This window comes from Hemiscyllium ocellatum, chromosome 7 (assembly GCF_020745735.1).
Source record: "Hemiscyllium ocellatum isolate sHemOce1 chromosome 7, sHemOce1.pat.X.cur, whole genome shotgun sequence".
NCBI lineage: Eukaryota > Metazoa > Chordata > Chondrichthyes > Orectolobiformes > Hemiscylliidae > Hemiscyllium > Hemiscyllium ocellatum.
In genome coordinates this window covers 12,754,727-12,779,937 of record NC_083407.1, presented here as the reverse complement: position 1 = coordinate 12,779,937, position 25,211 = coordinate 12,754,727, and the positions used below count along the sequence as shown (strand labels likewise).

At 41.3% G+C, this 25,211-nt stretch overlaps 1 protein-coding gene across 2 annotated transcripts in view; it reads left to right on the top strand.

Annotated features, from left to right (window-relative positions):
* sec22a (SEC22 homolog A, vesicle trafficking protein) overlaps positions 1-25,211 on the top strand; it is a 79,817-nt gene that overhangs the window by 10,833 nt on the left and 43,773 nt on the right. For both annotated transcript variants that reach the window (XM_060828272.1, XM_060828273.1), the window contains 3 exons: positions 3,618-3,821; positions 21,922-22,085; positions 24,559-24,738. In XM_060828272.1, the coding sequence (XP_060684255.1) occupies positions 3,618-3,821; positions 21,922-22,085; positions 24,559-24,738 (548 nt within the window). The remainder of the gene's footprint in view (positions 1-3,617; positions 3,822-21,921; positions 22,086-24,558; positions 24,739-25,211) is intronic.

Below are 25,211 nucleotides of genomic sequence, written 5' to 3'. Positions count from 1 at the left end.
GTTCCTATGGGTGCTCCATTTTATTTATAGAGCAATGTAAATTAATGTTACCGTAAGAATCATTATTGACTCGTTTATAGAGTTTGAACTAATTTGAATAAAGATTTGTGCATTTTGTATCTTTCACTGTGTCTCACACCTGCACACACAACATGGGTGCTGGGGAAAAAATAAGCACTACCACAGAAAAGAAAATAGAGTTTGAACTCTGATTTAGCAAGCAGCTTAATGCTAGTCTTTTTGCACCAGATGGGTGAAGATATGTCTTCCCTCAGACTTGCTGATGTCAGTCAGTGGGTTCAGCATACTTAATAAATAGCTCATCAGCCTGGGAGTGTTTAGTTTCATTTACTTACTCCAAGTGCATATATGCATGGTTCAATGATAAGCGTGTTGATTTACTTTTACACCTAACTCTATGCTGAGGAAATAGCTTTTATTTTATATCTTTGCCTTACACGATTTCATGAGTTTGTAAAACTTTTAGAGCCAATAAAGATGTTTGAAAATATTTGTGCTGTTGCAGCACTTGGCAGGTTGGCCCATCAACTATGAGCAACAGGTGCAATACTTTTGTTACTTTTACACTCAATTCCAACATGTGTCTGTCCAGCCTCCCATCTTGGGCACAGTCCTCTGAACCATCTTGGGTGGTTTCATTATGTTGAAGGCTTTATATAACTACACGTTGTTGTCATTGAACCATGTGAACTTGACAAAAAGCTTGCTGAGATTGCATTGATTAATTCAGTTGCTTGGTGAAATCACATTTGTGGCAACACGGAACTTGAAAGTGTCATCAGGATTTGAATTTAAGTACTTGAACAATGTAATCTTGATCTCGTTATCAGTGTTACCCAAGAATGTCATACTGTAGAAAGCAATAATTGATTGGCAAACTTGCTTGGTGATTTCGATAGCCTGAGAAGCTACAATAGCTAAATTTATAGTTTTAGAATACCTGGATATTCAAGCAAACTGCACGACGCAAATGACTGTATTTCACCTGTCATCCTCTGTATAGCGTTTGATCTTGCAAAAATGTTGAAAGTCTCTGCATTGATAAGTCCTGTATTTTGCAGGCTAATGTTGACACCAGCTAAACCTTGACATGGTACTTCAGGTTTGCTGCTTGTAACACCTTTTTAAGATATTGGACTTGAAAAGGATCCCTGAAGAAGGGCTCATGCCCAAAACGTCCGACTCTCCTGCTCCTTGGATGCTGCCTGACCTGCTGTGCATTTTCAGCCCTTGAAAAGCAGGTGTATTAACCATGGCTTACTGACATTGGCTGATTGGAGTCAGAGGTTTTGAGTTCAAATCTCAACTCAGACTCTAGAGCACAAAAGTCCAGGCTGCTACTGGAGGTGCCCTGTACGGTTTGAGGAGTTTGCTTCAGAGTTTGCTGTCTGATAACTTTGGATTTAAAGATCCCCTGGCGCTATTCCAAGGAAGATCACGGATTATCCCTAGTGATAGTATTTATCCCTTAATCAAAATCATTTTTAAAAAAAACTTATCTGGTTGTTATTGCATTGGCATTTGTGGGAGTAGATTGTATCCACAATTAACTGCTGTGTTTCCTACATTACAGCAGAGACTGCATTTCATGTTATATTTCATTGACTCTGAAGTGCATTAGGGTGTTCTGAGGTTGTGAAAGGCACTGTATAGATGCAGCTTTTATTGGATTATTCTTGTTTTGCTGTTCTCAGCGTACAGAGTTCAATGTGGTAACTAATGAGTTTGAAAGCCAAGTACACTTGTGCCTTGTTTTAAAAAAACTGTAGTGAGATCAAGAGAGGTACTTAGATTCCCACATGGTAAAGGCTGAAATGCAGATTCAAAGTTTATTGTAACCTTTTGATCTTCTGATTTTTCATGATCAGTTTAATCAATCAAATTCTAATATGTGTAATAAAAGATATTGCAGTTAAATATCTAATTGGTTAAGGTTAAAGCACTTGTTTTACATTTTTCTGTAGTGCTTTTAGAGTAGAGGGAAAGAGATATTTTTGCTGTAATTTTATTTCAGTTGAGAGTCAAACACTTTGTTGTAGGTTTGGAGTCTCATATAAGCCAGATGATGGCAGATTTCCTACCCTAAAGGAGTACAGAAGAGGCCATTCGAGTCTGCAATGACATATCTATGCAACCCCACTTTCCTGGATGAGACCCATGGCCTTTAATGTTGTGATGTTTCAAGTGCTCATCCGTGTATATTTTAAAGGTGATCAGGTTTTCTGCCTCTGTTACCCACCTAGGCAGTTCATTACAGATCCCTACCACTCACTGGATGAAAAAGGTTTTCCTCAAATTCCCTCTAAACTTCTGCCCTTCACTTTAAAATTATGCCGCCTCATTACTGACTCTTCAGCTAACAGAAACAGATGCTTCCGGTTCACCTTGTCCGTACTTCTCATAATCTTATGCACCTCAATCAGGACCCCCTCAGCCTTCTCCGCTCTAAAGAAAAAAACCCAAGCCTATCCAGCACCATGTCATAGCTAAGTGTTCTAACCCATGCAACATCCCGGTGAATCTATTCTGTACCCCCTCCAGTGCAATCACATCCTTTCTATAATGTTGCCAACCAGAACTGCATGCAATATTGCAGCTGTGGCCTAATCAAGGTTTTGTGTATATATAATGACCAATAAGAGACCCAACTCTGACTCCTGTGGTATGCCACTGGACAGCAGCCTCCAGTCACAGGCAACCTTCAATCTCTGTCCTCTGTTTCCAACAGCTAAACCAATATTGGCTCTATCTTGCCATGTTACCCTGGATCCCATGTGCTTTTACCTTATTAGTGACATTAGTGAACTAGATGACAATGATCACCATTAGACTGGCTATTTATTTCAGTTTTTTATTAATTGTATTCAAATCTCACCATCTGTTATGGTAGGATTTAAGCCCCTGTTCTCAGAACATTAACCTGGGGTTCTGGATTACCAATCCAGAGATACTACCACTTTCCATCACCTCCCAAATATTTTCATGTTTTGAAAGCAGCTAGATATGATGCACTGAAGTAACAGACAAATATATTTTCCTTAACTAGCCACTCTTTGTCTAAGCCATAGTGCCAATCTGATGGGCAGTTCAAATATCAGATCCATCATGGCTATGTCTGAACTTCCATTTGTTCACTATTTCTACTGATAAGCTTCTGGTCACTAGATTGTGAGTAGCTGCTGAAACTTCTGTCTATGTTTTTTTTCTTCTCCAAGCAATGGGGTGCTAATGCCAAAGTAATGTGAGAGAGACTAGAGTAAAATGAAAATATTTAGCAATTTAAGCTCTGAACTTTCAAGACATAGCATATTCTAATGCCTGCATATTTAGTGCAAGCAAATGTTGTTGGAAACCTCTCCTGCACAGTTTTGTGAGTATGCAGATTATTTTCATATTCAATAATAATTGAATAATATTTCTTCAAATGTGCATCTACCAGTACAATGTTTCACTTAGATTCTTGACAACTAATGTGTCGTATTGCAGTGCATGTGGTTACTGTATATTTTAAATATTCTTTGCAAGTAGCTTCTACAACTATGAAAATATTTAATATATATCAACTTGTTAAAGCATTTTTCTTAAATGTTTTCCAGCCCTTCTGGGGACTTGTCGGAAATGTCTATGGTCCTGTTTGCATCTGTTGTGCGTGTCAGAGATGGCCTCCCGCTTTCTGCTTCCACAGATTTTGAACACAATAAAGGAGTGCAGGAAGTCAAGAAGCATCTTAAAGTGCTGTCAAAAAAACTAAACCATCTGCCTGACCGATGCACCCTGAAAAGTGTACAGTACAATATACAGTAAGTCCTTGCTAACTGTTTCCCTTCTGCTTTTGAAGGAAAGGAAGCAACTGCATTTTTATCATGTGACTTGTGTGCTTAAGCACCTTGGAACCAATGTAGTGCCTCTACAATAAAGTTAGATTTGGTACGGAGTAAAGTGTTAATCTGACATAAATACAAGAAATGTCGCAGAAATGCAGCAGGTTTGACAGCGTGCCAAGAGAAAGAAAAAGAGTTAATGTGATGGAAGATGTCTAATTTTTATGTATAAATATAGTTTTGGAGTTGGACTTCAAAATATCAGCATATGGGATTACTAACATTTTTGAATGGTTTAAAAAAAATGGGGCAGACTGTTTTTTTTCCAGAACATTGCTAATGTGGTACCATTGTTTAAGAAAGGCTGTAAGGAAAAGCCTAGGAACTAGAACATAGAACATAGAATATAGAAACATACAGCGCAGTACAAGCCCTTTGGCCCTCGATGTTGCGCCGATCCAAGCTCATCTAATCTACACTAGCCCACTATCCTCCATATACCTATCCAATGCCCATTTAAATGCCCATAAAGAGGGAGAGTCCAACACTGTTACTGGCAGGGCATTCCATGAACTCACGACTCGCTGAGTAAAGAATCTACCCCTAACATCTGTCCTATACCTACCACACCTTAATTTAAAGCTATGCCCCCTCGTAATAGCTGACTCCATACGTGGAAAAAGGTTCTCATGGTCAACCCTATCTAAACCCCTAATCATCTTGTATACCTCTATCAAGTCACCCCTAAACCTTCTTTTCTCCAATGAAAACAGCCCCAGCTGCCTCAGCCTTTCCTCATACGATCTTCCTACCATACCAGGCAACATCCTGGTAAACCTCCTCTGCACCCGTTGCAGTGCCTCCACATCCTTCCTATAGTATGGCGACCAAAACTGCACACAATACTCCAGATGCAGCCGCACCAGAGTTTTATACAACTGCAACATGACCTCAGGACTCCGGAACTCAATTCCTCTACCAATGAAAGCCAGTACGCCATATGCCTTCTTCACAGCACTATTTACCTGGGTGGCAACTTTCAGAGATCTGTGTACATGGACACCAAGATCCCTCTGCTCATCCACACTACCAAGTATCCGACCATCAGCCCAGTACCCCATCTTCTTGTTACTCTTACCAAAGTGAATCACTTCACACTTAGCTACATTGAACTCCATTTGCCACCTTTCTGCCCAGCTCTGCAGCTTATCTATATCCCGCTGTAACTTGCCACATCCTTCCTCACTGTCAACAACTCCACCGACTTCCGTATCATCCGCAAACTTGCTCACCCAACCTTCTAGCCCCTCCTCCAGGTCATTCATAAAAATGGCAAACAGCAATGATCCCAAAACAGATCCTTGCAGAACATCGCTAGTAACTGCACTCCAAGATGACCCTTTACCATCAACTACTACCCTCTGTCTTCTTCCAGCCAGTCAATTCCTAATCCAAACCTCCAACGCACCCTCAATGCCATACCTCCGTATTTTTTGCAGTAGCCTACCATGGAAAACCTTATCAAATGCCTTACTAAAATCCATATACACCACATCTAGCGCTTTACCTTCGTCCACCTCCTCAGTCACCTTCTCAAAGAATTCAATAAGGTTTGTGAGGCACGATCTGCCCTTCACAAAACCATGCTGACTATCCTTGATCACATTATTCCTATCCAGATGTTCATAAATCCTATCCCTTCCAATTCTCTCGAAGACTTTGCCCACAACAGAAGTGAGACTCACTGGCCTATAGTTACTAGGGTTATCCCTACTCCCCTTCTTGAACAAGGGAACCACATTTGCTATCTTCCAGTCTTCTGGCACTATTCCTGTAGACAACGAGGACATAAAAATCAAGGCCATTGGCTCTGCAATCTCCTCCCTTGCTTCCCAGAGAATCCTAGGATAAATGCCATCAGGCCCAGGGGACTTATCTATTTTCACCCTTTCCAGAATTTCCAACACCTCTTCCCTACATACCTCAAAGCCATCCATTCTAATTAATTGTGACTCACTATTCACATCGGCAACAATGTCCTGTTCCTGAGTGAATACTGATGAAAAGTATTCATTCAGTGTCTCCCCACTCTCTTCAGCCTCCACACGCAACTTCCCACTACTATCCTTGACTGGACCTATTCCTACCCTAGTCATCCTTTTATTCCTGACATACCTATAGAAAGCCTTTGGGTTTTCCCTATTCCTACCAACCAAGGACTTTTCATGTCCCCTCCTTGCTGCTCTTAGCTCTCGCTTTAGATCCTTCTTGGCTACCTTATAACTCTCAATCGCTCCAATTGAACCTTCACACCTCATCTTTACGTAGGCCGCCCTCTTCCCTTTAACAAGGGATTCCAATTCCTTATTAAACCACGGCTGCCTCACACGACCTTTTCCTCCCTGCCTGACAGGTACATACTTATCAAGGACACTCAATAGTTGCTCCTTGAACAAGCTCCACATATTGATTGCGCCCTTCCCTTGAAGCTTACTTTTCAAAGCCACGCATCCTAAGTCATGCCTCACTGTATCATAATTTCCCTGCCCCCAGGTATAACTCTTGCCCTGCAGTGCGCACTTATCCCTCTCCATCATTAGAGTAAAAGTCACCGAATTGTGGTCACTGTCCCCAAAGTGCTCACCTACCTCCAATTCTAACACCTGGCCTGATTCGTTACCCAGAACCAAATCCAGTATGGCCTCACCTCTTGTTGGCCTGTCTCCATATTGTGTCCGAAAACCCTCCTGCACACATTGGACAAACACCAACCCATCTAATGTACTCGAGCTATAGCTTTCCCAGTCAATATCTGGAAAGTTAAAAGTCCCCCATAGCAACCACCCTATTACTTTCACTCTTCTCCTGAATCATCCTCGCAATCCTTTCTTCTACGTCTCTAGGATTATTAGGAGGCCTGTAGAAAACTCCTAACAGGGTGAACTCACCTTTCCTACTTCTAACCTCAGCCCAAACTACCTCAGATGGCGAGTCTTCATCTATCGTCCTTTCCACTATAGAGTCCTACACATGGAGATGGGTCCTTTGGCCCAGACTGGTCCATGCCGACCAGAATGTCCATCCACTAACCCCATTTACCTGCACTTGACCCATTTCCTTCTAAATATTTCCTATCCATGTATTTGTCTAAATGCCTTTCAAATGTTGTGAATGTACCCACCTCAACCGCTTTCGCTGGTAACTCATTCCATCTGCATACCACCCTCTGTGTAAAAAAAAATGTTGTCCCTCAGGTTCCCTTTGATTCCTTCCCCTCTAACCTTAAAATGATGCCCTCTAATCCTAGATTCCCTAACCCTGAGAAAAAGACTGAGTGCATTCACCCTATCCATGCCTCTCATGATCTTATAAACTTCTGTAAGATTCCCCCCTCAGTCTTCTATGTTCTAAAGAAAAAAAACCTCTAGCTTGTCCAACCTCCCCCTATAACTCAGACCATTGAGTCCTGAGAACATCCCTGTAAATTTCTTCTGCACTCTTTCAAGTTTAATAACATCCTTCCTATAGCAAGATGACCAAAACTGAATGCAATACTCCCAAGTGCGGCCTCACCAACGTCCTGTATAACTACAATATAACTTCCCAACTTCTATGTTCAGTGCTCTGACTGATGAAGAGCAGTATGCTAAAAGCCGCCTTCACTGCCCTGTCTACCTGTGACTCCACTTAAAGAGGACAATGTGCCTGAACCCCAAGGTCCTTCTGTTCCAAAACACTCTTTAAGGCCGTACCATTCACCATGAAACTTCTACCTTGATTTGACTTTGCAAAATGCAAGACCTCACAATTATCTATATTAAACTCCATTTACCATTCCTCGGCCCACACCCCAAGCTGATTAAGGTCCTGCTGCAATTTCTGATAACCTTCCTCACTGCCCATGATACTACCTATTTCAGTGTCATCAACAAACTTACTAATCATGCCTTGTACATTCCCATCTAAATCATGGATATAGATAACAAATGGTAATGGGCCCCTGAGGTACTCCACTCGTCATAGACCTTGAGTCTGACAAGCATCCTTCCACTATTCCTTCCTCTGCTTCCTTACTTCAAGCCAATTGTGTCTCCAGTTTGCTGGCTCCCCCTGGATTCCATGCAATCGTACCTTCCAGAACAGCCTACTATGTGGAACCTTACCAAAGGCCTTACTGACATCCATGTGGACTTCGTCTACCGCCCTGCCTTGTCAATCTTCCTGATCACTTCATCAAAGAACTCTAACAAATTTGTGAGGCATGATCTCCCACACAAAAAGCCATGCTGACTACTCCTAATCAAACCCTGTCCTTCCAAATGCTTGCATATCTTATCTCAATCTTCTCAAGTAACTTACCCACCACAGATGTTAAGCTTACTGGTCTATAGTTCCCAGGATTTTCTTTACAGCCCTCCTTAAATAAGGGCACAACATTCGCTACTCTCCAGTCTTTTGGGTCCTCACCCGTGGCCAATGGTGATACAAAACTATCAGCCAGAACACCTGTAATTTATTCTCTGGCTTCTTGCAGTGTCCTTGGATGTATGTGGTCAGGACCAGGAGATTTATCCACTTTCAAACATTCTAAATCATCCAAAACACCTCTACTGTGATATGAACTGTCCCCAAGACATGACCACTAACTTCCCCAAGTTCCTAAGTCTTCGTGTCTTTCTGCACAGTAAACAGGGGAGAAATATTCATTGAGGATCTTGCCCATTTCCTGCAGTTCTACAGATATATATCCAGTTTGGCCCTTGAGGGGTCCTATTCTCACTCTAGTTATTCTTTTTCCTTTTAAAATACTTAAGGAACCTCTTTGGATTCACCCTAACCTTCTCAGTCCAGACTGTCTCAGGCCTGCTTTTCAACCTCCTGTTTTCCTTCATTAGAAAACTCCTGTAATTCCTATGTACCTCCAGGGATTCCCTTGATTCCAGCTGCCTGTACCTGAACCATACCTCCTATTTTCTGGTCAAAGCCTCACTATTTCCTGTCATCCAGGATTCTCAATTTCTGTCAACCTTGCTTTTCACACTTGCAGGAAGATGTAGACCTTGAACTCTAGCTGTCTCACCTGAGGGGTAACTTTTTCATAAAGGGAATGCATGTATGCAATGAGCTACCAAAGGAATTTGGTGGAGGCTGGTACAATTACCACATCTAAAAGGCATCTGGATGGGTATATGAATAGGAAGGGTTAGAGGGATATGGGCCAAATACTGGCAAATGGACCTATGTCATATTGGGATGTCTGGTCAACATGGACGAGTTGGACCCAAGGTTGTGTTTCCATGCCGAATGGCTCTATAGTACAGTAGAAGTTAGAGAGCAAGGAACCCCTGGAGTGTTATAGAAAATAATTTTTACTGTGGTTTATGATAGGTGGGGTCAACATTGAAGACCATTAATTTTTTTTTGATTCTGGATAATCAAGGATTGATCTCAGCTTAGAAAACCTGAAGATTGAAAACTTTTAAGGCAAGTCATAGGAGACCTGAATGGAGTCAGGAGAAAATGTGGTAGATTTTATAGAAAGGAGCATAGGACAATTCGGAAAAAGCACAGTTACTTCTGTAGAAAAGTTTAGTTTGTGATGTTTACAAATAAGGAGTGCAGAGTTAGAAATCTGAGGTGATTAAAAGCTGAGAAAGACTAAACTGATAGTTTTGATAGTATTCGTGTAAGAATGTGTTCACAGGAAATCGGTTAAATTGCATTGAAAGCTTTTTTTTTCATTTGTGGAATATAGTGTCATGAACTAGGCTGGCATTTATTGCCTATCCCTAGTTACCCAGAGAGCAGTTAGGATCAATCATTTGTTGGTTTGGTGTCACATAGACACCACACTAGACCAGACAAGGATGGTAGGTAGGCAGTGGCCTAGTGGTATTATTGCTGGACTGTGAATCCAGAAACCTAGGTAGTGTCCTCGGGGCTCTGGTTCGAATCCTGCCATGGCAGACGGTGGAATTTGAATTCAGTAAAATCTGGAATTAAGGTTCTAATGATGACTGTGAATCCATTGTTGATTGCTAGAAAAACCCATCTGGTTCACTGATGAACTTTAGGGAAGGAATCTGCTGTCCTTGCCTGGTCTGTCCTACATGTGACTCCAAATCCACAGCAATGTGGTTGATTCTTAACTGCCCTCTGGACAATTAGGGATGGGCAATAAATGCTGGTATGGTCAGCAATATCCTTTTCCCATGAATGAATAATTTTTTAAAAAGTTTCATTCCCTCAAGGACATGAGTGAACAAGATGGGATTATCTTTTTCAAAAACTGACAATGGTTACATTGTTGCCACTAGGCTAGGTTTTTTTTTATATTGCAGATTTTTATTGGATTCAAATTTCACCATCTGCCATGGTAAGATTTGTGCCCATAATCCTGAGAACATCACCTTGGGATTCTGGATTACTCATTCAGTCTCATTACCAATTTCGGAGAGACGTAGAGGGATCATTCCTTCGGGTTTGAATCTAATGGATAGTGTTGAGAAACAGGATAAGACTTTTTATTATGTGTTCAAACTGTGTTCTATATTTAGATGGCTTTTTTTTTCCCTCTTGTGTAATAAATCTGTGTCATGAAATAAAGTCTGCAACCTTGTGTGACGGTTTCAATACATGACCACTGCATTAACTAAAATTAGAAAAAAGTATAGATCCATCAAGTCTGATTTAATTCTGGGACCTGGCATGCCAAGTACTGCTAAAAACTGGGGCCGTTTCAAGCTCCCCATTACACTTGTTCAGAGATCAAAATTTGATATCTAGTTTTGACAGTACTGACTTGAGTGAAGAATGTTGACCAGGATGCTCCAGAACTTTGTACTCTTTTTCACATAATGTCACATGGATTCTTTACATTCACCTCAACAAGACTAGGTTTAATGTTTTATCTTAATAGCAGTATCTTTGAACATTGCATCTTTCCCTGTGTAACTGCATTGAGCGTATTTGCGCTTATCACAAAACTGTACGCCGTAAGGATACGATGTGAGCTAGCAGTTTAGGGAGATATTATTGTCAGGGAAGTTTCTATACACTTAATGAAAATAGAAAATGAGTGACTCGGGATGAAGAGGAAACGTTTGAGGGACAAAATTGAGTATATGTTTGAGTGACGCAAGCATAAAGCTGTCATTCATTATAAATGTCGAGAGCCTAAGGGAAGTCGCCAGCTGAAATTATAGGCTCACAAGCTCTAAGTAAACGATGATCAAGCCCTTCTTGCTCCTTGGGCTTAGAAATCTTCTCTTTCTCATTCCGCCCTCCAGCTTACTGTGAGAGTGCGGCAATTTTCAAGCCTCAAAATCGGATCACAGTGAGAAAAGGTTTGGGAAGCACTAATATGCATTCTATCGATGAAATTATTCTTATTTCTCTAGCCTGCACTCTTGGTTGCGTTATTTCAAACATTTGTTTGGCTCCATGCAAATAAAGTAATCATGAGTTTTGCAGATTGAGACCTGTATGAGAGATGTTATTGCATGTTTAACAAACGTGGAAACTTAAATACAGAATAATGTCTTGCTCAAAGCGCTTTTGTTCAAACTTGTAAGCAGGTCAATGTCAGAGTAAAGATCAACTGTTTCTGTAGCACATAGATTAGTCACTGCCATGTGTACATTGAACGAAAGAATAGTTGGTGGAGAATTGGCGGTACGCATGTGGTTGGCTTGGGCTTGTGCAAGACAAAGATGTTAAACTTTTTGTTTATTGTACTGGTTGAAACTTGCCTTAAAATGAAAGAAGTGCAAAAAGCTAGCTTTACTATTATTCCAGAGGTCTTTGACTCCCAGACCACATTTGCCTGTTTCATTAATTATCTAAAATGTCACCATGTTTCTGTAGTTCCCACCACAATCTGAGGTCAGCCCCACTGATGAGCTGTAACCTAGCAAAAGAGGTCATTCAACAAAATGATAAGAGGCGATGACTGACGCTCTTTAATTCAAAATTAATGGACTTGTTGAAAACATAAACTGCAGCGACATAAATTTCTCCTCTTCTCTACTGTAAGCTGATGGTTTTATAGTAAATTTGTTTTTCTTCTCTTCCTTCAGTGAAGATGTCTAAGTATATTTGCCCTGATTACACAATAGTGACATCGAATCCAGCTGTAGTTTTCATATATTACAGCCTTCTAAAAAAATGTTTAGGGAAATAAATAAGCTCAACATTTAGAACAAAGAACAAAGAAAATTTACAGCCCAGGAACAGGCCCTTCGGCCCTCCAAGCCTGAGCCGATCCAAATCTACTGTCTAAATCTGTTGCCCAACTCCTAAGCATCTGTCCCTCTGCTCCCCACCTACTCATTCATCTTTCCAGACGCATCTTAAATGAATCTACCGTGCCTGCCTCTACCACCTCTGCTGGGAACGTGTTCCAGGCACCCACCACCCTCAGTGTGAAGTACTTGCTGCGCGTATTCCCCTTAAACTTTTCACCTCTCACCTTGAAAGTGTGACCCCTCGTTATTGAATCCTTCACCCTGGGAAAAAGCTTATCTCTATCTACCCTGTCTATACCCTTCAATAGTTTGTAAACCTCAGTCAGGTCCCCCCCAATCTCCTTTTTTCTAATGAAAACAAACCTAACCTACTCAACCCCTCTTCATAGCTAGCACCTTCCATACCAGGCAACATCCTCGTAAACCTTCTCTGCACCCTCTCCAAAGCGTCCACATTCTTTTGGTAATGTGGCAACCAGAGCTAGTTTAAAAGCTAGTTTGTTCAATGTCTGCAGTGAGAGGCCTTTGGAATCAATCAGGAAAAGAAAGAATTCCCATTTGGAAAAATGTGGCTAATAAATCAACATTAGCACAAGATTTGTTAAAACCACACCATATTTGACTAACTCAGTTGAGTTCTTTGAAATAAGTGAGACACTTGATGGGTATATAAACTTTAACAAAACATTTGACATAATAGAAGAGAGAGAAGACAGTGACTAATGGTAAATGATTGGTTTTTCAGACTGGAGGGAAGTCGAAAGTGATGTTCCCGGGTGGTGAAAAATGTCCATATTACAGAGGAAGAAGTGCTGAATGTCTTGAAACGCATAAAGTGGATAAATCCCCAGGACCTGATCAGGTGTACCTTAGAACTCTGTGGGAAGCTAAGGAAGTGATTGCTGGGCCTCTTGCTGAGATATTTGTATCATCGATAGTCACACGTGAGGTGCCGGAAGACTGCAGGTTGGCTAACATAGTACCGCTATTTAAGAAAGATGGTAAGGACAAGCCAGAGAACTATAGGTCGGTGAGTCTGACGTCAGTGGTGGGCAAGTTGTTGGAGGGAATCCTGAGGGACAGGATGTATGTGTATTTGGAAAGGCAAGGACTGATTAGGGATAGTCAGCATGGCTTTGTGTGTGGGAAATCATGTCTCATCAACTTGATTGAATTTTTTATAGAAGTAACAAAGAGCATTGATGAGGGCAGAGCAATAGTTGTGATCTACAAGGACTTCAGTAAGGCGTTCGATAAAGTTCCCCATGGGAGACTGGTTAGCAAGGTTAGATCTCCTGGAATGCAGGGAGAACTAGTCATTTGGATACAGAACTGGCTCAAAGGTAGGGGACAGAGGGTGGGGGTGATGGTTTGCTTTTCAAACTGGAGGCCTGTGACTAGTGGAGTGTCCTCAAAGATCGATGCTGGGTCTGCTACTTTTTGTCATTTATATAAATGACTTGGATGTGAGCGTAAGAGGTATAGATATTAAGTTTGCAGATGACACCAAAATTGGAGGTGCAGTGGACAGTGAAGAGGATTACCTCAGATTACAACGGGATTTTGATCAGATGGGCCAGTGGGCTGAGGAGTGGCAGATGGAGTTTAATTCAGATAAATGCGAGGTGCTGCATTTTGGAAAGGCAAATCAGGGCAGGACTTGCACACTTAATGGTAGTGTCCTAGGGAGTGTTGCTGAACAAAGAGACCTTGGAGTACAGGTTCATAGCTCCTTGAAAGTAGAGTCACAGGTGGATAGGATAGTGAAGGCAGCATTTGGTATTTCCTTTATTGGTCAGAGTATTGAGTCCAGGAGTTGGGAGGTCATGTTGCAGCTGTACAGGACATTGCTTAGGCCACTGTTGGAATATTGCGTGCAGTTCTGGTCTCCTTCCTATTGGAAGGATGTTGTGAAACTTGAAAGAGTTCAGAAAAAATTGACAAGGATGTTGCCAGGGTGGGTGATTTGAGTTATAGGGAGAGGTTGAATAAGCTGGGGCTGTTTTCCCTGAACCATCAAAGGCTGAGGGGTGACCTTATAGAGGTTTATTAAATCGAGGGGCGTTGAGAGGGTAAATCGGCAAAGTCTTTTCCCGAGGGTGGGGGAGCCCAGAACTAGAGGGCATAGGTTTAGGGTGAGAGGGGAAAGCTATAAAAGAGACCTAAGGGGCAACCTTTTCATGCAGAGGGTTGTACATGTATGGAATGAGCTGCCAGGGGAAGTGGTGGAGGCTATTACAATTGCAACATTTAAGAGGCATTTGGATGGGTATATGAATGGGAAGGATTTGGAGGGATATGGGCCGGGTGCTGGCAGATGGAACTAGATTGGGTTTGGGATATCTGGTCGGCATGGATGGGCTAGACCGAAGGGTCTATTTCCAAATTGTTCCACAGTTCCACTCTATACCTCTAATTGTTTATAATTTTAAAGTTCACACCTGACTCAAATCTCAAAAATTTGGTCAACATTGAGGAGAATAATAACAGATTTTAGTGGGACGTAAACCAGTGAAATTGGAAGCCAGTGGCAGCAGTATGAAACATTACATTTTGGTCTGAAAACCGAGAGAGACAATGCAAAGACAATTTCAAAGTGGGTGTAGAAGCAGATAGACATGAACATGTATGTTCACATTTTTTTTTCAAGATATAAGGTAATGGATTCCTTTATGTTAATAGATAGAGGGTGCAAAGAGTAAAATCTCCATAGACACTGCTCATGCCTCATTTGAAACATTGTTCAATTCTGGGCATTCACTTGAGAAAGTATACGTATTTCAGCAAGTTACTTGCGACAACTAAGCCATTGGAATGGCATCTCTAAGTGAGGTGACCAAATTGTGTCTCATTATAACCCCATTTCTCTGCTGTGACTCTGTGCTAACTTAGAAATGATTGTCGCGCCCTTTCATGTGGCCAAATAAGGCTTTTACTCGGTGTTTGGCTGAATTTGAGACCGGACTGTAGAGGAGAAAGGGTAGTCTGTGCTTCCCAGTTTCTCTTATGTCACTGGCCCAGGAATCCTGAACCCCAGAATACTTTGAGTGACATGGATTTGAATCCCACTGTGGCAGATAGTGAAATTTAAATCCAATTTTTAAACATCTGGAATTAAAAGCTACACTAATGGTGACCGTGTAACCGTTGTTGATTGTCATTATCAATCCATCGAATTAATTGATGTCCCTTGAGGAAGGACATCTGCAATTCCTTACCTGGCCTACAGAACACTCCAGATCCACAGTAGTGTTGTTGATGCTTAACTGTCCTCTGAAATAGCTGAGGAAGCAACTCAATTCAAGGGATTAGGGATGGTCAATATATGCTGACCATGACACTGACTCCTGCATGCAATGAATAAAATATTTTTCCAACATCCTAAGATAACATCAAAATGAAAGTAAGGGTTGTGTTTTTAAAGTTCTTATAATTGTCATTATTGTTTTAACAAAATACATCTGTTTCCATGGTTGGTTTGATAAACTCTGAGGAATCATCTAGACACAAAACATTAGCTTGTTTTCTCTTTCTGTCTGTCTATGCAGCCTGACCCTCTGTTTTTATATCTTTCTGGGATGTGGACATCACTGGTTAGGCCAGTATTTATTCCTTGCCCCAATTGCCTTGGAGAAGATGGTGATTTGAGGAACACAGAGTGAGGCTGGGAAGAGAATTGCAAGATATTGACCCAGAAACAGTGAAGGAATGCCGATATAGTTCCAAGTCAGGATGGGGATCTTGCAGCTGGTGTTGTTCCCATGAAACTGCTGCCCTTGTCCTTCCAGGTGTGTTAGTTTGCAGGTTTGGAAGGTGCAATCAGAGAAACTTTACTATTGTCCATCTTGTAGATGGCACATACTGTTTCCATCATGCATTAAGGATGTAGGGAGTGAATGTTGTGATATGGGCTGCCAGTGAGGAGGTGATGTCCTCCTGGTATTATCACAAAACTATTAATCCAGAAACTCAGTTAAAATTCTAGGCACCTGGGATTGACTCTCACCATTATGGCAGATATTGGAATTTGGATTCAGTTTAAACAAATCTGGAATGAAGACCGTGAAACCATTGCTGATTATCTCAATAATCCCATCTAGCTCACTAATGCAATTCAGGGAAGGAAATCTGCCCTCCTCACTTGGTCTGACCTATGTGACTCCAGACCTACAACAATGTGGTTGACTCTCAACTATCCACTAAAATGGCTTAGCAGTTCAAGAGCAGCTCGGGGGCAGGCAATAATGCCTACCAGCCAGCAAAGCCCACATCCTACAAGTGAATTAAAAAAAAATCAAGCTGGCTGCTTTCTCCTGCCTGTGTCTGTGTCTTTAGTGTATTTGACCTTGACTTATCCAAACAACTGGGTAGAATTCCAGCACACTTCTGACTTGTGCCTTGTGGCTAATGCATAGGCAGTGTGAAGACAGGAGACAAGTTACTCACTACAGAATTCTAACCTCTGACATGGTTTAGTAGCTACAGTTTTTGTATGGCTAGTCCAATTCAGTTTCTGCTCAGTCGTAGCCCCAGGATGTTGATAATGGGTAATTCAGTGCTGATATTAGGAGCAGAGCAGACCATTCAGCCCATCGCAACTTCTCTGCCGTGTAATATAATCATGTTTGATCAAAGACTTCAGTGCCTTTTAGCCACATCATCAATGGCATAAAGGGTTATGGAGATAATGAAACAAAGATTAACCTCTATACTCAAAAGATTGACCTTCCACAGTCCTCTAGGGTAGAGAATTCCAAACTTTCACCCCCTCTTGAGTAAAAAAAACTCCACTTGGTCCTTAGTTTGAAACAGTGCCCTCTGGTTGTAGACTCCTCTACCAGGAGAATAATTTTACCTACATCAACCCTATCTATCCCTTTAAATATTTTACAGATTTCAATGAGATCACTTCTTTTTCTTTGAAACTCTTGAATGCAGGCAGTTTGTGCAGTCTCCAGAGATCAGTTTCCCCCATTCTGGGAATCTGCGTTATACTACCTGCTTTTATGACATGATTTGGAGGTGCCAGTGTTGGACTGGGGTGGACAAAGTTAAAACTCTTACAACACCAGGCTAAAGTCCAACAGGTCCAAATAATGTTGGACTATAACCTGGCGTTGTGTGATTTTTAAACTTTGCTTTTATGACTTTATATTTTGAGATAAGGAGACCAAAATTGCATAGAATACTCCAGGTGTGGTCTGTCTAAGCTGCTATACAATTGAAGCAAGACTTCATTACTCTGCACATCTGTTCTTCCTTGCTTTAATAGAACTACCTTGTATTGTTTGGCATTCAACGTTGAGGAATAACGGCCAGATTCCTCTTGTTTGGTGATAGTCACTGCCTAGCATTTAAGTGGTCACTTGACACTTATCACTCCAAGCATACGTATGGTCCAGGACTTGCTGTATATGGACACAGACTGATCCAGAATGCTCTAGAAAGTCTGAGGAGTCGTAAATGTTTCCATACACTGTTCATTTATAAGTGATAATTCATATTTCTGAGTTTATCTTGGAGGGAAAGTCATTGATGAAGCAGCTGAAAATGGCTGCACTGAGGACATCATCCTGAAGAACTCCTGCAGAGATGTCCAAAGGCCAAGATAATTGACCTACAGATAAGCATAACAGTCTTTTGTGCTGGCGAGGCTTCAACCAGCAGAGTTTTTCCTCTGATTTACTAAGGACTGTTGATGCCATTGTTGGTGAAATGCAGCCTTGATGTCAAAGGCAGTCACTCTCTCAATTCTGAAGTGCAGCTCATTTACAAAGTCCTAGAGATCTACAGCACGGAAATAGACCCTTCGGTCCAACTCGTCCATGCCGACCAGAGAGCCCAATCCAATCCAGTCCCATCCGCTAGCACTTGGCCCATATCCCTCCAAACCCTTCCTATTCATATACACATCCAGATGCCTTTTAAATGTTCCTCTGGCAGCACATTCCATACACGTACCACCCTCTGCGTGAAAAAGTTGCCCCTTAGATCTCTCATATCTTTCCCCTCTCACCCTAAACCAATGCCCTCTAGTCCTGGACACCTCAACCCCAGGGAAAAGACTTTGTCTATTTATCCTATCCATGTCCCTCATGATTTTGTATACTTCTATAAAGTCACCTCTCCGCCTCCGACGCTCCAGGGAAAACAATCCTAGCCTGTTCAACCTCTCCCTATAGCTCATATCCTCCATTTCTGGCAACATCCTTGTAAATCTTTTCTGAACCCTTTCAAGTTTCACAATATCTTTCCGATAGGAAGGAGATCAGAATTGCACGCAATATTCCAACAGTGGCCTATACAGCTGCAACATGACCTCCGAACTCCTGTAGTCAATACTCTGACCAATAAAGGAAAGCATACCAAACGCCGCCTTCACTATCTTATCTACCTGCGACTCCACTTTCAAAGAGCTATGAACCTGCACTCCAAGGTCTCTTTGTTCAGCAACACTCCCGAGGGCCTTACCATTAAGTGTATAAGACCTGCTAAGAGTTACTTTCCCAAAATGCAGCACCTCGCATATATCTAAATTAAACTCCATCTGCCACTTCTCAGTGCATTGGCCCATCTGATCAAGATCCTAACCTTCTTTGCTGTCCACTACACCTCCAATTTGGGTGTCATCTGCAAACTTACTAACTTATACCTCTTATGCTCACATCCAAATCATTTATATAAATGATAAGTAGTGCACCCAGCACCGATCCTTGTGGTACTCCATTTGTCACACGTCTCCAGTCTGAAAAGCAACCCTCCCCCACCACCCTCTGTCTTCTACCTTTGAGCCTGTTTTGTATCCAAATGGCTAGTTCTCCCGACATTCCATGAGATCTAATCTTGCTAACCAGTTTCCCATGGGGAACTTTGTCGAATGTCTTACTGAAGTCCATATAGATCACATCCATAGTTCTGCCCTCATCAATTTTCTTTGTTACCTCTTCAAAAAACTCAATCAAGTTTGTGAGACATGATTTCCCACACACACAGCCATGTTAACTATCCCTAATCAGTCCTTGTCTTTCCAAATACATGTACATCGTGTCCCTCAGGATTCCCTCCAACAACTTGCCCACCACCGACGTCAAGCTCACCGATCTATAGTTCCCTGGCTTGTCCTTTCACCTTTCTTAAACAGTGGCACCATATTAGCCAACGTCCAGTCTTCTGGCACCTCACCTGTGACTATTGATGATACAGATATCTCAGCAAGAGGCCCAGCAATCACTTCCTTGGCTTCCCACAGAGCTCTATGGGACCTGATCAGGTCCTGGGGATTTATCCACTTTTATGTGTTTCAAGACATCCAGCACTTCTTCCTCTGTAATATGGACATTTTTCGAGATGTCACCATCTATTTCCTTACATTCTCTATCTTCCATGTCCTTTTCCACAGTAAATACTGATGCAAAATACTCGTTTAGTATCTCCCCAATAGCGAGTTTTGAAATGATCTTTAGCTCAGGTTGAGATTTTGGATGTAGGTTTGCTCCCTGAGCTTGAAGGTTCATTTCCAGACGTTTCATCACCCTACTCAGTAACATCTTCAGTAGGCCTCAAAGGGAACCCTTGCTTAAAATTTCCTGCTTTCTCTTTATATGTTTGCGTTTCTTTGGGTTGGTGATGTCATTTCATGTGGTGAAGTCACTTCCTGCTCCTTTTCTCAGGAGGTGGTAGATGGGGTCTAACTCGATATGTTTGTTGATAGAGTTCCGGTTAGAATGCCATGTTTCAAGGAATTCTCATGCGTATCTTTGTTTGGCTTGTCCGAGGATCTGCCCCATCTCCTGCGGCTCCACACAAAGGCCACCTTGCTGAACTTTGAGGGGCCCTATTCTCTCCTTAGGGCCCTTTTGTCCTTAATGTATTTATAAAAGCATTTTGGATTCCCCTCAACTCTATTTGCCAAAGCTATCTCATGTCCCCTTTTTACCGTCCTGCTTTCTCTATTAAGTATATTCCTACTGCCTTTGTCGCAGTTTTGACCAAGACTGTAATGAGGTCAGAAACTGAGTGGCTGCAGTGGCTCTCAAACTGGGTATCCATGAGCAGGCTGTTCAACTACAGGTACTGTCTAATAGCACTGTGTAATAGTCCCTTCCATTACTTTGCCGATATGCCATTATAATACATTTGGAATCAGTGCTTTTGGCTGAGACAGCATGTAATTTACTATCGAGTGAGGAGCATCTGGGAGTCAATTTTAGTTTTAATTTTTCCCCTTTAAAATTAAATGTTGGGCCACAGTATCGCTCAAACATTGGAATTTCAACTCGTGACAGAGCAGTAGGCTCATGCCTGCTAATCTGTCCCAGTCATGTCACTGACGTGGAAGTGATGATGTTTGTTTTTTGCAAGTTGGGCGAGCGAGTCATTCGGTAATTCTTTTCTTGTCAACTATTTTGCATCTTCCACTGGCTGGTTCAGAATAGCTGAAAGTGTCTGAGCACATTGCCTGCTCTCCTTAATGCCCATAAGACAGAGACACCGGGATAAAGCAGAAGCTGTATTTCCTAAAAAAAACAAGTGTTTATTTGCCCACACTTTCACTGCTCTCCAATTTTGTCTTTTGATGTGTCTTTTGATGTCTGTGATCAATAATGTGCTTCAATTGCTGTAGCAGACTATTGTTACTATATGTTTTGCTGGAAATAAATCAGCAATTTTCATATTTCAACCCAACAGCCCTGTAAGACTATCCTTTAGTTCACCTGTTGATGCCTGAACCTTTGCCATCAACCATGTAGCTCAGAACTTGGCCAAATATCTTTAAACAATTAGTTTTGCCGTTTACATGATACTTTAATATTGAGGTTTGCTTCCACACAGCTTTCTTAGCACAATATAAGATATCAGAATCTAGTTAAATCCTAGTTGGCGAATGATGTAAAAGCTTTGGAACTGGTTTAGCATAGATTCACGAGGATATTACTGTTTTAGAAAGAGACAAATTTAAAATCAAGGATTTTCATTGGTACTGGGAAAGTGAAAGGATGACCTGCTATAGGCCTTCAGGATACAAAAGAATACACTGAAATCAATGTCTAAAAACATGTTTCCATTGGTGAGACAGTGCAAGTAAGGCACACATTTTATGATTATCTCAAAGAATCCTGACTTGGAATTATACTGCTGGTTCGAAATCCTAGAACTTATTCCCAACAGCACCGTGGCACTACTGTGCGGTCTGCAGCAGTTCAAGAAGGCAGCTCACCATGACCTTTTCTGGAACATTTGGAGATGGGTTGTAAAATCTGGCCTATCCAGTTAGTTGAGCTAACTGACTGGACAGCTGGTTTGCAATTTAAAGTAATGCCAACAGCATGGGTTCAATTCCTGCACCTGCTGAGGTTACCCAATTCTCTTTCTCAATCACTCCCCTTGTCTGACTAATGGTGGTTTTACCTTTGATCCATTGACCCTCTCATCCAATGAATGAATAATTTAAAAAAGGCTAGAAAAGTGAAGCACCTGAATAGAGCATAGAATTCTTTTGAAAACCCTCAAAGTATTGTAACTTGTGCAGGAGACCGTTCATGCTGGTGCAATCCTGCTACTGTTATACTGCCACATTCTGTGAACCTGAGTGGTAGCTAAATTTATATACTCTGTCAAATTTGGAGTACGATTTAAAAATTGTTTTTAATTTTTTCTATTTAATAGAAGCAAGTGCATTTAATATATTTTGAATTGTACAATAGACTAATTTTAATAATGTACATTCTGCACTAGTGTTTATAAAACATTTTGTTCCAGTAATTGTTTTGTTACAGTAAATGTTCCGTTATTTTTTGTATGATACGTTAATAACTTATTTTCTTCTCCTTTAGTTTTATAAGCTCATTGGGACTCGGGTATATGATGATCTGCTCTGAGAATTATCCAAATGTCCTCGCTTTCTGTTTCTTGGATGAACTGCAAAGAGAATTTATAACGTTATATGACACGATGAGGATAAATATTGCTGTCAGGCCATACTCCTTCATAGAATTTGGTGAGCTTGCATATTTCTTTTCTGTAAACGGTTATATGACAATGAAAGCAATGATAGTTTGTCTTCTAAAGTGGAAATTTATAGAGAGGAAAATATGCAAAGTGTTAATTACATATTGAGAAGGGAAAAGCAGATATATTTTAAACATTCTGTTTATTAATTTTATTACATTGAATATAATTTTTCATTTTGGTCCTGTGAATTCAGATGCATAAGTCACATTTTTCTCTTGTATGGCAATTCGGGTACAAACGAAATTATAACAAGGGGGCCAAGTTGTATAATTGTCCTCAATTTGATAGATTAGTCAAACTAGAATAACGAGCAGGAAAGTTTGTGTTATCCAGCATGAAAATGTGTTGCTGGTTAAAGCACAGCAGGTTAGGCAGCATCCAAGGAACAGGAAATTCGACGTTTTGGGCCAGAGCCCTTCATCAGGAATCCTGATGAAGGGCTCTGGCCCGAAACATCGAATTTCCTGTTCCTTGGATGCTGCCTAACCTGCTGTGCTTTAACCAGCAACACATTGTCAGCTCTGATCTCCAGCATCTGCAGACCTCACCTTTTACTCGTTATCCAGCATGTTCAAGGTTTGAATCTTGCCAATAAATCAAAGATGCTGCTGAGTTTTAAAAACTAGTTTATGGGTTGTGGGTTGCACTGGCTAGGCTTCCATTTATTAACTGTTCTGCGACTAACCTTGTAAAAGTGGTCATGATTTGCTGCCTGAATTTCTACAGTCCATGTGACATAGGTACACCCGATATGCAGTCAGGAAGTTCCAGGACTTCTATCTAGCGACATATATGGAATGGTGACATATTTCCAAGCTGGAAGTTTTTGTTGCAAACGTTTCGTCCCCTGGCTAGGAGACATCATCAGTGCTGTGGAGCCTCGTGCGAAGCGCTTCTTTGATGTTTCTTCCGGCATTTATAGTGGTCTGTCCTTGCCGCTTCCGGGTGTCAGTTTCAGCTGTCCGCTGTAGTGATTGGTATATTGGGTCCAGGTCGATGTGTCTGTTGATGGAATTTGTGGATGAATGCCATGCCTCTAGGAATTCCCTGGCTGTTCTCTGTCTGGCTTGCCCTATGATAGTAGTGTTTTCCCAGTCGAATTCATGTTGCTTGTTGTCTGAGTGTGTGGCTACTAGGGATAGCTGGTCGTGTCGTTTCGTGGCTAGTTGGTGTTCATGTATGCGGATTGTTAGCTGTCTTCCTGTTTGTCCTATATAGTGTTTTGTGCAGTCCTTGCATGGTATTTTATAAACTACATTAGTTTTGCTCATGTTGGGTATTGGCTCCTTTGTTCTAGTAAGTTGTTGTCTGAGTGTGGCTGTTGGTTCGTGTGCCGTTATGAGTCCTAGGGGTCGCAGTAGTCTGGCTGTCAGTTCTGAAACGCTCCTGATGTATGGTAGTGTGGCTAGTCCTTTTGGTTGTGGCATGTCCTCGTTCCGTGAAACTGACACCCGGAAGCGGCAAGGACAGACCACTATAAATGTCGGAAGAAACATCAAAGAAGCGCTTCGCAGGAGGCTCCACAGCACTGATGATGTCTCCTAGCCAGGGGACAAAACATTTGCAACAAAAACTTCCAGCTCGGCGAACAGAACCACTACAACAAGCACCTGAGCTACAAATCTTCGCACAAACTTTGAGCATTTTCCAAGTTGGATATTCTGTGGCTTGATGGGGAACTTGCACGTGGTGGTGTTCCCATGCATCTGCTGTCTTTGTCCTAGGTAATAGAGGTTGTGGGTTTGGAATGTGCTGTTGAAGGATTCTAATCATTCTGTTATTTAGGATCTGTTTACAACAAGTGCTTTGTCAATCATTTCAGACTGACAGCATCAGTATTTTAATTGGTAACTTTGCATGTTGTATTTCTTTGATAACTGACAACATTTGACCTACTGTTGTGGTCCGTGCAACAACGGTGTCAAGGGCAATAACTCTCACCTCACCCCTGGATCAAGCAGCAGTTCCCTTCCCTAAAGGAAGTTAGAGAACCAGAGTTTTTATTTTATTGACAGCGGTTTCACGGTCATCATTAAACTTTCAATTCAGATTTTGATTCAGTTCAAATTCCCCATCTGCCGTGGTGGGATTTGAACCCAGGCCACTGGAACATTACCTTGGTCTCTGACTTACTAGTCTTGCAACAAAGCAGTATGCACTAAATATCGTCTTTCTTGCATGACCTTGAATTCTCTGCACGGATTGTGAAAGTGTACATAGTGAATAGTTTCAAAGGAAATTGGATGAACTCTTGAGAATAATGGTCTGACGTAGGATAGAGTGGGGAAGGTGGACTAAGTGAATTGCTGTATGTGGGCCCAATGTGGAATTAATGGCTGAATAGCATTCTCTTTCACTCCAATAATTTTTTTTTTGAATGAATGTAAAGGTCTTCTGTTCTACTAGTTAAAAGAGAGAATGATTTTCATGTCTTAATTTTGTCTACTTTAAATCTCTAGATAATTTTATCCAGAAGACCAAGCAGAGATACAATAACCCTCGGTCTCTGTCAACAAAGATAAATCTTGCTGACATGCAGACGGAGATCAAGTTGAGGCCGTCTCATCAGCTAACTATGCTAGATGTTGGAACAGTGAATGGTAATGTGCATGCACATTCCACCCCTTCCAAGGGAATAGGTGAGGAAATTTAATTTCTTCTAAGTTTTATTAATATTTGGACTGCAGCATCATGTTAGAAGCATTAGGTTCTCGTCCCTTGAGACCAACTACCGATTTATTTTGTTTCCTCTCTTAATGACTAATGATTGAGCTATCATTCAACAACAACAATTCATCGTCATGTGGCGTATTGAATGGAAACCACCCCAAGATACTAAATAAAAATAAGATAAGACAAAAATCTCCCCAGATCCCTGGTTACTAACACAATTGACTACCTTTCAGGTGCTCCTTAAAGTCTATCATTTTGCCGAAATTTTTGGTTACCTTCCCCAAGACCCCTTTGTAGTTTTTGGTGCTTAATTTTTGCTTGTTTGTTTCTGAAAAATGTTTCAGAATTATTTACTATTATAAATTTGCTATATTAATGTAAATCAGTGTTGCTCCCTTGGCGCAGAATTTGGTCTTTCTCATGCCTTTTAAACCTGCCG